Source organism: Andrographis paniculata, unplaced genomic scaffold (genome assembly GCF_009805555.1).
Source record: "Andrographis paniculata isolate CXL003 unplaced genomic scaffold, ASM980555v1 Contig54END, whole genome shotgun sequence".
Classification (NCBI taxonomy): Eukaryota; Viridiplantae; Streptophyta; class Magnoliopsida; order Lamiales; family Acanthaceae; genus Andrographis; species Andrographis paniculata.
The window spans coordinates 5,285,072-5,298,490 of NW_026137589.1; the positions used below are offsets into that span (position 1 = coordinate 5,285,072).

The following is a 13,419-nucleotide window of genomic DNA, read 5'->3' on the forward strand; positions in this document are numbered from 1 at the left end:
ACTCTAGAAATTAATTATGCATCTTGGGTTCATCTTCTTGGTTTCTCATGATTTCTTGCTCATGCCTGGACCCCAAGATTGTATCTGGTCGAAGGGCTGGTATGCCGCACCAGACATGACCCGATTGGGGCCTTGCCTTGTCGATCTGTGGGTTAGAACTTGACGGCTTGGTTAATGGTTTGGTAGAGGTTCTGATTTTTATTACTGTTGTGTCAAATGTTGGTGAATGTTGCGAGTTCTTGATTGTTATTTTTCTTATTGCATTATATCTCCAAACTTTTGTTGTAAAGTTGGATAACCTTTTATGGTAGTTCACCTTTTCATTTTGTTTAAGACCTTGGAAATTGTATTTTCCTACCATGTTAATGGGGGCTGATTGATATGAAGCTGCATTGTTTGAGAAGAGCTATTATCAAGTTACTATTTAAGTCCCCTGGACTTTTCCCGAACATGGTTTCTGTCCCTCTTTTCCAAGGCACTAAGCCAATAATCATTCGGTAACATGAAAGAAAGGGAATATATAAAATGCCACAAAACTTTAAAGCATCCAGCAACCCATTAGGATAAACATTAAATCTTATTGGACTTAAAAAACTGTCATGTCAACATAGGTAAGGGGTCCCTGTAGGACCAACCAAGACACCCTACTCAAGATGTAGTTAGTTGTGTCTTTAAACACTGCCTGGAAGAATGCAGCTGTATGGCTGACTTTGAAGCCAATTTTCTGAATCCCCACAAGGGTGTGTGTACAAGCACTAATAGCATTCTATGATCACCTTCTCTGGACCACTCTTTTTATGCATCATAGCTAAAGAATCTGTTTGTTTCTCAAGTTACACACTGGTCATGCATGTGCACCTCTATTATTGTTTAGTTCTTCTCCGAATTCTATCCATGAACTGGACTCAGCCCCACCCCTTTTCGAGGATTAGGCTGAAATATGTCCTCCCAAGGGATGGGCTTCATTATTGTTTTCAATTATTTAGGAGGATGAAGGGGTGTTTGGAAGCATGTTTTGCGTGATTTCTCAAAGTATAATACACTATACAAATGCCGCCTTGGGAATATGTTGTTGTCGCTGTTTATGCCACACCCCTTTTATGCAACAAGACATGTTATAGTTAATATGACGAGGCTGGTGAACTATCATTCAATGAACATGTAATGTGTTTGTGTTTAGTGCTGCTAATCTGTTGAATTTCTTCCTTAGCCTTTTGGATGTTATCTCTTGCAGGTAACCAACTAAAGCATATTGTAATTTGTAACTATCTCTTTTACATCTATATGCACCCTTGGTTCTTAAGTAACTGGTTTTCAAGGTATAGAATTGAGCAAGTTTGATTGGTTGGAAACATGTCTCTCAGGGGCTCAGTGGGGCAGGTTTAACATAAACACCATAGATTCAAAGTGACAGATTTAAGTAGGGAGGCAGATATTACCAAAACGTTGCATAAGAATGGGTATTGAGAGGGCAAATTCACTTGTCGTTTTTTGCTTAATTCATTTCATAGTTTCTCTGGCATTTCTGAACTGACCACTGACTTCTAATAATTTTTTCATCAGATGCTGACATTGAGGCAGATTCTTCTAACTGTGGGCGACCCCAATGCAGAGCTGGCCTATTTTGTTCTCCTCTTTTGTTGTTCTTCAATGAAAGGATGCATTCCAGCGTAGGTGTGCCTTTCATTCAGAACAGCCCCATAACTCTTTGATTGGCACTTGTTTTGTCCTTTGCTTTGTGTAATTTATGACTTCATTTAATGTTCCCTTCCTTATTTTCTTCCCAGGCCTCAGTTGATCCACAAAAAGACTCTGCACTCTAGAGGTAGCGGTCATTTTATGAGCTTGAGGTTTGAACTCATTTTAAGGGAAGCAAGTGTGATGAAATTTATGACAAGTCATGTGTCGTGGCAACTTAGACATTGGGTCCTAACATGTGGCTGATACAACGAACATTAAAACGATGTTTCCCACTGTGGCGAAAGCGTAATACTTGCTTTCTTGTGGTAAAAAAAAGAATAACAATAAATATATAATGTAAACTCTCTAATTGACCTCAATTAACTGCTTGTGAACGAAGTTTTCTTGTTTACTGCATTCTTTTCTTGAAGGCTACTATTTCAGGGCAATGCTGCACTTTGATTCTTTGGTATGAACAGTAAATTACTGGAGTGCAGTGAAAGAAAACCGTAAGTGATGACCATTTGGGCCAAAGGTAAAAGTAAAAGATGCCTCTTCCCATTTGGTTAGTCTCCTTGTGCCAAGTCAGAACATTTTCAAATGTTCATTGAAGGAATGCAGTCTTTGGGAATGAACCAGTTGCTTAAAGAAGTTTGATTCCTTTTCTATTGGTTGGTTTTTGTTTCTTACCTTTTTCATCTGATGCAATGATTATTTAGGAAGAAGGGATGATAGCATGGTGTAAAAAGCATTGAGTAATGAAACAGTTGAGGTAAATAATAAGCGTATAAATTTCTCATGAAGGATAAAAAATATTGTGGGCAATCATTGCAGATTGGACTAAATTATTGTACAGTTTCTTATCCCTATTTTTAGCAGGATCTTGAATGGTCTCAAAAAAAATACACACATACGACCTCTGTATACTTTATTGTGGATAAAGACAGACGTATCCAAGCAAGGAATCCAAGAGAGGCAAAAGCCAAAGGGTAAGAACCCTCCCCAGTCTCCCCTCTGTTTTTTTTTTTTTTATTTATTACATTTTCTCTTCCCTGTTTCTTCTTATTATATATATACACACACACACACACACACACATATATCCATCATCCATTATAGTGTCCATACAACGAGGGCATTCATCATTTTAATTATCAATTGAATTACCAAACAAAACCAACCACCCAACCAAAGATATATTCTTCTCCCATCTAACCCAACCCCTCTATTTTCCTGTATTTCTTAGTTCTTTCCCTCTGCAATATTATATATATATAAATACACTTTGTGATATCCATTGTGAAACTTACCTGGAAATCTCCTCAAAATTCTTTAACCACACAGATTCCAGAAGCCGAATTAGAGAAGGGGATAAGAAAGGAACTTGGTTTCTTTAATGGGATCTCCATTATTTACTTGGGTTTGTATGAATACATTAATGCCATGCTTCCAGTTGGTGGCCTGACATAGTGGGACACATCTTGGTTGCTTTCTTCTTACATAGGCAGGGGCAGTTGTCAGCTTGGCAGACACATTTTGAATTTTGTTCGAACTCCTCCTTTCTTGTAATCCTTTTCTTTCTTTCTTAACTGCAAATTTAATTTGTTTGTGTCTTTGATCAGAATCTCCCATAAGAGCATCATGAATAAAGACTATATGTTGAGGATGAAGCCTAAGGTCATTGGTGTTTCATCGCCTGGTGGAGGGTGGGAGATGAGGCCAGGAGGAATGTTGGTTCAGAAGAGGAATTCAGATGCTAATCTGAATTCCAACACAGTTCCAACCATCAGAGTCAATGTGAAGTATGGCTCGTCGTACCATGAAGTGATCATCAGTTCTCAAGCCAGTTTTGGTGAGTTTTGTTGGTTCGAGAGTATAATCTTGGCTGCGTTATTCAAAACTTAATTATTTATATGCATTAACAGGGGAATTGAAGAAAATCCTGGCAGGAAGAACAGGACTAAACACACAAGACCAGAAACTGGTGTTCAAAGAAAAGGAGAGGGATTCGAAGGACTTTCTGGATTTCTGCGGGGTTAAAAATGGATCGAAAATAGTGTTGATGGAAGATGAAGTGAGCATGCAGAGACGTTGGGCCGAGGCCAAAATGGAGAAGGCATTAGAGGACATTGCAGCCATCAGATTTGAAGTAGACAATCTAGCCAAACATGTAGTCATCTTAAACACCAGTACAATATATTTCTTATCGAATGGACAAAATTTTGGATCCTTACCTTATTTCCTTTTTAATTTGTTTTCTTCGAGGTTTAGGTGGCATCTGCTGAAGTGGAGATTAATGGTGGGAAGAAAGTTGTGGAGACAGTTCTGTTAAACCTGATTGAGCAGCTGATGACACAGCTGATAAAGCTCGATGGCATTGCTGCCGATGGAGACGTTAAGATGCAGAGGAGAATGCAGGTAGACTTAATCACATGACTATGTCGTAATAATTACTTGATCGAGATTGTTGTTTTCTTACACGGGATTGGGTGTAAAGGTGAAGAGGGTGCAAAAGTATATCGAGATTCTTGACGTGCTAAAGTTGAGGAATTCTGGGCTGGGGAAAACGCCATTGCAGCAGTTCCGGACGCCGAAAAGTTTCCAGAAACAAAAAGAACAGAGGCAGCAAGGTAGTTTTGTTGATCCAGGGAAAGTAGTGGTGACAACAAAATGGGAAACATTTTGAACAATGCTAGAGATGAACTTTTGCTTCTCAGTTCAAGAAGTTTGCTGTGGTAATATCAAATTTCATCCCACTCGATATATATATGTATACACATATATGCATTGAATTGTTATTTATGCACATATGGCTATGATCATGAAAAATTGAATTGGTTTATAGCAGATAAAAAGTATATATTTACTGTTTTATGTAAAATTTTGGAATATGTAAGATTGGGTCCTCTTTATTCCAGTTTCCATTTGTGTATATATATTATAATTTGGAGCTAAGTACAGTATGTTTTCATTCATTCATTCATTGTTGTAAGAATGAATAATGGAAGACTATTTATGCCAAACTTTAGTATTGCAGCAATTCTGATTTTGTTTTGAAATTTGATTATCAACAGAGGAGACATTAAAAAGATAAATTATTAAGTGGTGTTTGTTGGTGGACTCAAGACAACTATCACTTCGGCAATATACTAATCATTATTATTAGCTCATGTTTGACTTCTAATTGCAAATTTCTATTGCTTTAATTATAATTGAAAATTAACACTTTTTTGTGGTCTCTGAGAGAAAAATATATGCAAGAATATTATATATATATATATATTTTAAAATTTTTTAATCAATGGTAATGGCTAATCTAGATCACTAAATTGATTGTTTAGTTAATTTGTTGGTATTTTAATCAATAAGAATGAATGCGCAAATAATTAATGTAGCATTTCCTACAATGCTTTCTTTTTTTCTTTTCTTTTTAGCAAGTGAAAAATTTATAGACTGTTTTGGCGTTGATAAGTATTTTATAATATTCTTTTTAATTTAATATATGAGATATTTTATTTTTATAAAAACAATATGTTGTTACTTCAAATTTTTTGTTTACATAACTCTCTCCATCTCAACTGAAAATATTATTTTTATTTGTTCAACTCAAAATAAAAGTAATAACATACCAATATTAAACGACTATTATTTTTATATAAATTATAAATATATAATTATATATACAATTAATTTACATGTAAAGTAAAAAAAACAAAAATATCAGAATTGCTTTACACACTTTCATTTATTAATAAAATATTATTATTTTTTAATCTATTACAAAAATCTAATAAGTATTTTAGAGCGAACATGGAGAATATAATCATACAATATATTGAATGCTTGTATATGAAATATTAATACAAGATATACCTATGCAGAGTGATGTTATTATATTCATGTATGATTTATTGTTGGTTGTAAAATACATATTTTTGAAAGTTTAAAAAAAAATTATATATAATAAAAAATTTGAGTGTGTAATGTGATATTTTTAAAAAAATATATATATACTTTTGATTCATAGTATATATTTTTTGAAAAATATCTTTTTAAATAGAAATGTTGAGTTCAAATATAAAATATATTGAATTTATACATCATGACCTTAGCACATGATCCTTCCTATTATCCTATATATAGTTTAGTCTTCCTCACGATCAATTGGCACGGTTTATTTGGATCTCAATGTAATCTAAAAAGGCCAATACAATTTGTCTCATATTAATCAATTGGGCCGTTAATTAGGCCCATATTCTTGGTCCAATACTCCCAAAGGATGGGCCTGTTTTAAAAGAAAGAATATTTGTTAGTGATTCTTGGCATTGTCTTGCAATGCCCTTATTATTCCCACACCATTTTTCTTTAAATTTAAGTAAAGCCCAAAAATTTCATGGAAAATCTCTGACACATTTGAGGATTGTTCTTGTCTAAATCAATTCCATTACAATGCAAGTCAAGCCACCACTTTTTGGAACACATGATACAAACATGGGTTAATAATAATGGATGCCATTTTATTTTATTTATTTATTTATTTTGGTGGTTTTACCAATTGATACGTTGTACAACTTCCTAAGCCTAGCTGGACTCGTATAATCTTTGCATTCACTACCTCACATTTTATTTCTTGAAAGCCCCAGGACTCCAGCTCCACTTCCTTCCACATCATTAATTTCCTCCGACCTGGTACTCGGGCCCAGGATCCCCCAAGAATTAACCAGCATTTAGTGGCTTACACACCTATCTAGCTTGTGGGACAACATTTCATGGAGCTTTCAAGAGTAGTAAATCTTGCCAGCTCCATGGACCCCCTACACCACAACACACTCACTAATCCCAGTGGTCCAAATAGTCCGAATGGGTCAGATTCACCCGGACCTTCGCTCCGTGGAGCTCCCAAGAAACGCCCATCAAAAGACTATACATGTGTGTATGTAATAACAAGTATGTGTGTGTATATATATATATATATGGAAACAGCTAATCCATAGCTTGGGTGTAATAGAAGTGTTGTGTGTTTGTATTCCCTAAAATTTTAAGACGTGTTTGTCTCCCACGAATTCCCCACGGCTTTTCATTTTCACATCCTTTCTTTATCTATATATTATATATACATTTATGTAATAACATGTGTCTCTTCTAATCCTTAATTCCACAACATACTCCCAATTCCAAAGTTTCGGAATTTTCCATTTCTAGCTCATCCAAACAGCGCCGTATATATCATACATACATACATATATATATAGATAGATACATTCTAGTGGCATAAATATCTATGGCTGACTCCTCACAAAATCCGCACATGAGTCAACAAGATCAAAATACTTCTCCAGCTCCTCCTCCTCCACCCCCGCCGCCGCCGCCGCCGTCGTCCGCCAAGACGGCGATTGGGATGAGCCCGCCGAGGGTTCAGCCGCCGCACGTGCAACCGAGCATTAGTACGGAGACGCTTCCGTCGCCGAAGAAGGTGAAGACGACGGCCACCGCCGGCGACGATTCAGGAAGCAGCCGGCCGTCGGGAGGGAAGCACTCGAGTTATCGAGGTATAAGGAGCCGTAGCGGGAAATGGGTATCGGAAATTCGGGAACCGAAGAAGACCACGCGTATATGGCTGGGGACCTACCCCTCGCCGGAGATGGCCGCCGCCGCCTACGACGTGGCGGCGCTGGCGCTGAAGGGGAGCGACAATGCTGTGTTGAACTTCCCCGATCGCGTCGGCCGGTATCCTGTCCCCGGGTCTCCTTCGCCGTCGGATATTCGGAAGGCGGCGGCGAGTGCGGCGGCGATGATGAAGGCCGAGGAGGAGGCGGAGGCGTCCGGCGGCGGAGAGGCGGAGAAGGATGAATCGGCGGCGGATTTGATGAGCAGTACTGGACATGAATTCATCGATGAGGAGGCACTGTTTGATATGCCCAATCTGTTGATGGATATGGCGGAGGGAATGCTCGTCAGCCCGCCGCGAATGGCGTCGACGGCGTCCGACGACTCGCCGGAAATTTCAGACGCCGAAAGCCTCTGGAACTATTGATCATTCTATTTTATATATTTTTGATTAAATTATATATATAGATATTTATTGTGGTGAGGAATCACAAATTAAAATAAATTAAACACAGAGAAAAAATATCAATTGAATTTCATTGTACGATCGATCGATTTCTTTTCATTTCGTGACTATACACATTCGTAAATTCCAATTATTTTTATACACTAAGATTGGAAAATAATCAAATGTATTTGCAATGTATGGATGCTTCCATTCATCAATTTTTATTTTTTTTTATTTTATTTTTCCGGATATTTTGAATCTGGAATTAGTGTTGCAGAAGGTTCGTCAAATTAAATGCATAATGGACATTAATTTGGATATTTAAAAGGATAAGAATATATAATTATTTACATATTTTGTAAATATGTCTGAATATGTACTGTACGGTAGCATTTTTTAAGAAATGTGATTTTGAAATTAATAATTTTTTTTAATGATATATATGAGTTTTAATTTAATTTAATTTAATTTCCCGTTTGATTTTGCAGATATATTTAGATTTTGTGTGGTGTTGGTGAAATTGATATATGTAAATTTGGATGAGAAAATAATGGACTAATAATAATAAATTAATTGATGCAATCAGTTAAGAGGACGATGTAAAAGTCTAATTTGATTAATGATATCATCATCAATTAATAGAGAGTGCTTTCCGAAATTTTAGAATTGATGAAAATGCTACTATTATATTTTATATTATATTGAATTTTATTTTAGTTTAGTTTAGTTTGTCTGGTCAAACCGAATCTGGTGATCAGAGTGTGCTTTTGGTTGAAGCAAATTAAAATTAATGAAAACCCTAATCGAAAAAGTACCTGTATAGAAATAACATATAGCAATTATTACTAATTAATGCTTTAAGTGTGATAAAGTAATTAATTAGCACCTTCATGATTAATATAATCAGCCATTGATTTCAATTAAAACCAATAATTCAGGTTTTAGAGGCAACCAACATTGTTATAGAATTAATAATATTATTGTCCATGAATTGGTTATGAGCAGACTAATAATATATACCATATATAGATGATAAATGAGGGAAATATATATATATATATATCACAAAAGTAAGTTTATTTTTAATTTGGATGATTGGTTTCATCAATCAATCATTTCATAGAATTAATGAAGTGATTGTCAAAGAAGAGGTCCATGTGATTTATTAATTTGTGGGGGATCATCATTCAAATCTTGAAAGGATTATAACTGCTCACTTTTAATTTCTTCCCAGTAATTATTATATTATTTTATTTCAGAAAATAAAACAATATATATGTATATATTAATTGTACTCACATCATCCACATATTCTGATCAATATATATGTATATTTACATATCATTTAATTAATTATATTAATCAACCATATATATATACGTAGTTGTAATAATTTGAAAAGTGCCCGAAATTACAGGCATTTTTGGCTCAATTTCTTGACTGACTACTGCCCAGTGTCGACAGCCCCATTAATTAATAAATAAATTAATTCGCTTGTGAAATGTTTTTTTAATTATTACTATAAAGTAATAATGTGCAATTTAATTTCAAAGAAATAGATCAAGTGCAATTAGAGAATAAATTGAAATGCAATTGATGTATAATGTTTTTTGGCACTACTACTACATACCCACAATATATTTATATATAATAAAATTGTGGGCAGTAGTGTAAGAATTGAAGGTAAGGGGGGCTGCTGGCAATATATATATATATATATATATTTATATATTGTGAATATATAGGTGGGATTTGTTGACATTTAAAATGTAGTAGTAATTAATAAAGGAGATCCTAGGCGGATAGAGGGATAGGGATTTATATATGTCCGTACACAAACAACATAACGTGCTTTTCTCAAGTCTTCCTTAATTATGAGATATATGTCTTATATATATATATATATATATATATTTTTCTATTATTCATTTAATTAAGATAGTATTCTATTATTTTTTTAGTTTTATTTACTTAGAGTTCTGAAGTTTTAGGAATTTTGGAAAAAAAAAAAAACAAAATTTATAGTAAAAAGTTAATTAGTATTTAATGTAATATTTTTTAAAAAATTAAAATTATTCTAAATAAATAGTGGCAAGAAATTTCAAAATTATTGTTTAAAGAGAGCCATGGTTTGTCATCTTTCATTTTTATTTTTTTTTAATAGTAGTATAACTTATAAATATATATTATATTAAATTAAATTAAAATTTAATTATTAAACTTATACCACTTAAAATATCATCCCAAAATTAAAAGAAGCAAAATATTACATTCACGCCCCCCCCCCCCCCCCCCCCCCCAAGGTAGGGTTAATGAATGAATGAATGAATGAATTATTGCATTAGGTAGCTAGGGTTTCACTATGAAATATGGAACCAAATTAAATGAAGGAAGCATATGTACACATCACGGAAAGTGTTCCATAGTTAAAAAAATAAATAAATAAAGAAGCTGTACTGATCTAGCTAGTATGTATGTCTGTCTGTCTCTAAGCTAGCTATGTATGAGATTGGAAGTAGTAAAAACAGGAAATTAATTAATTAATTAATTTAGGAAATGGAGTATATGATATGAATTAATTCAAGGGGAGTTGAAGCCAAGGTGGACAGTCAATATAATATATACACATATACTTGAATTGATGATATGATATCAACTTCTGTCGAGTGTTGAAGATAAGAGTAGGTGGAGGTCGGCCATGACACATATCATATTTATATTTATATTACTATTAATTACTATCAATATATATATATATATATACAAAGAACTACTGTGGTCATTATATATATTACAACATTATGTCAAATCTTATATAATGATTTATTATAATGATTAGTGAAGAATGAGGGGTGCTTTTATATATATACATATTTGGTGGGGGAGGGGGCAAGTTGTCTGATATAGAATCTGAGAATTGCAACTGCTATAAGAAGAAAGAAAGCCTAAGATTGCTGATATATATGGTTTTGTCGCATAATATTATATATATATATATAATTAGGGCCTCTCTAGTCTACCTTTGACTAATGTTATAGAAAGACACATATATATATATATATAATAATGGAAAATGTGGCCGACATTATTAAATTATATTATATATTTAGTGTACTCTATGTTATATATTGCTCCTCCTAGCTAGTTGTTGTGGGTGGGCTGTCTCTATCTCACCAATCTTATATAAGGAATAATATATTAATTAACCGGTATAAGGTTTTGAGTAAATGATCTATAGTATTCTTAATTTATGCCTCTGTGTAATATATATATATGCAAAGGTGATGCATGCATGTCAGGTTAAGAAATGAGAATCTTGTTCAATTAAATAATTTGTTTCATATATATAATTAATTATTAGTATAGACATTTGATTTCAAAGGGGTCACAGTCTCAGTCTCAGTCTCAGACATCATGTGACTTAAATGGAAATTAGATAGTATATAATTAATTGCGCTTTCGGTTGAAATTATGGTTGAAGTAGTTTAGAATTCGAATATTATTGCTGCATCAGACAAACCCAAATATCATATAAAATACTAACTGCCAAATCTTGATTCTCAAAATTGATGGGCCATCAATTAACACACACACACATACATATATATATATATATTCATCATATGATTCTTCTTTAAATATTTATTAATTTCTTTCTTAGTTACCAAATATTCCATTTCTGGAATCTCACCATCACCGTAACTACCTGCAGAATAATTATCTACTTCTATTCATATATATATATATATGTATATATATTTCAAAATTATACATTACATATAAATATATATATATATGCATGTAATGACCTCATGATTCCAAGGAAGGAACTAACGCTCACCTTATTACAACAGTAACAACCTTTTAATTTAACTGGTAATTATATTAGTGTATGTGTTTGTTTGTGTGTTATTCAATGAGATAATGACAGATATGCATTCTTACTTCCACTTAATAATAATAATAATATAATTAAATATAATTAGTATCGTAAAGTGGAGTACTTTTTCGAAGTGTCAACAGAAGAACAATTAAAGGCCCACTAATATTGTCCCCTACTTGATCAAAATAATTATGTCCATTTTTGTACTTATTTGTCTTTTTATTTTATTTTATTTCTTTTCCACTGGTCTCCTTTGGCAGTATCAAATCAAAGTTAACAAGTTGAATGGACCTTTAAAGCAAAAAATGAATGTATGTAACAATTAAATGAGAAAAAAAAAAAAACTATAATATAATAATATTGATAAGAGATAAATTAATTTTCCCCAATAATACCTTTGAATTAATTATATTGGTCATGGAATGATATGAGAGAATCTTTGCATTGTTTTTTGTAGGGTCCAATAAAAAGATTTGTATTAAAATGTATTGATTTTTGTTTATATTCAAAGTAAAGATCATCATGGAAAATCCAATATAGTGTATTTTAATTTTATTTATTTCTTCATGTAATTATATTAATAAATCGAGGAATATTTCAATTTATTCCTGTTGACAGAATCTTTTGGAGCTTTGAATTCAATGAATTTTTCCTCTTAACTGGATTTCATTCTTTAATGAGATGAATTATTTCACTCAACAAGAAACCAGATTACCTGATGGATGAACAATATAGTATAATTTCAAGAGTTAATTTATTATTGAATGACCTAAATACATATATATATATATATAAATATATGTGTGTGTGTGTGTTCTGTTAAAACTTTATCTATTGAATAATATAAAAATTGTTAAATAATTTTTTTAAAGAAAAAATCGTTGAATTTCATACAGAATATATATTGAAATCTATTATTTAATAATAGTCGTTATTTATTTATTTATTCTCAAGACTTATAGATATATATATTTGTGAACTTAAAAAGAAAGATAACTAATTTGGTTACATATAGCAAAAGGAGTGGATGTATTCAGTCCAAATCTATTGAATTATGGGCCCTAAGTAATAATTAAATTAAATTTATATATTTCCTATATAAACAAAAAGTTGCTTTGATTTTTATTATATTCCAAGTTCAAATCATCAAGGAAGTTGCATATATCTTATCAGCAATTATTTTGTACCTTATATTTATTAGAAATGACAAATACACATACGTATAATAATATTGTAATATTCTGCATTATTTAATTTTAATGATTACACATCGAACCTTGTCGTATCTTCCGACATCATAACTATATCTATATTATTTGATCAATCGCCATATATCCAACGGGCCTGATTGAAAATTCGTGTTATTATTGGGCATATACAACAACAATACTGTTTTGGGCCTAAAATATTGCAATGTGTTTGTTACAATTAAGACAAAATTTGCGTAACCTTATATATTGAAAGTTCGAAAATAAAATATAAAATTACAAAACCTTGTTGTGGTAATAAATGCCAACATTCACCCAATTAGTGCAACTACACTGTAGACTTCACACATATATTTACAACATATAGATAATTAATATTCTTTTTATATGTCAAATTTATATATGCTTTTCATAACAATTATATATATTTTCTACTTATAGTTAAAAATATCAACTTTACATTTTAGTTATTTATAATTTTGACACTGCTATTTTCATATTTAAATTGTTCAATTTTCTCTCTTTGTTAACTAGCTTACTACACGAATTCTTTTACAATAACAATCAACTTCTCATCAATTAAAATAATATTT

The 13,419-nt window shown here is 32.4% G+C and overlaps 2 protein-coding genes across 5 annotated transcripts; both read left to right on the forward strand.

The window, feature by feature from the left end:
• The first annotated feature begins 125 nt into the window (after positions 1 to 125).
• On the forward strand, positions 126 to 4,703 carry LOC127255771 (BAG family molecular chaperone regulator 3-like). 4 transcript variants are annotated; one of them, XM_051281496.1, is made up of 9 exons: positions 126 to 1,460; positions 1,564 to 1,674; positions 1,788 to 2,452; positions 2,537 to 2,669; positions 3,025 to 3,225; positions 3,303 to 3,532; positions 3,606 to 3,850; positions 3,952 to 4,098; positions 4,178 to 4,703. In XM_051281496.1, the coding sequence occupies exons 6-9, from the start codon at positions 3,322 to 3,324 to the stop codon at positions 4,364 to 4,366; spliced, it is 792 nt and encodes a 263-aa protein (XP_051137453.1). In that variant the 5' UTR covers positions 126 to 1,460; positions 1,564 to 1,674; positions 1,788 to 2,452; positions 2,537 to 2,669; positions 3,025 to 3,225; positions 3,303 to 3,321; the 3' UTR covers positions 4,367 to 4,703. The 4 variants fall into 4 exon arrangements, with proteins under 4 accessions (XP_051137453.1, XP_051137454.1, XP_051137455.1 ...); XM_051281497.1 differs by having other exon boundaries at positions 3,025 to 3,184; XM_051281498.1 differs by lacking the exon at positions 3,025 to 3,225.
• A 2,100-nt stretch (positions 4,704 to 6,803) lies between these two features.
• On the forward strand, positions 6,804 to 7,886 carry LOC127255807 (ethylene-responsive transcription factor ERF027-like). Its single transcript, XM_051281549.1, has one exon. It carries the CDS (start codon positions 6,962 to 6,964, stop codon positions 7,712 to 7,714), a length of 753 nt encoding a protein of 250 aa, XP_051137506.1. The 5' UTR covers positions 6,804 to 6,961; the 3' UTR covers positions 7,715 to 7,886.
• Positions 7,887 to 13,419: the final 5,533 nt, after the last annotated feature.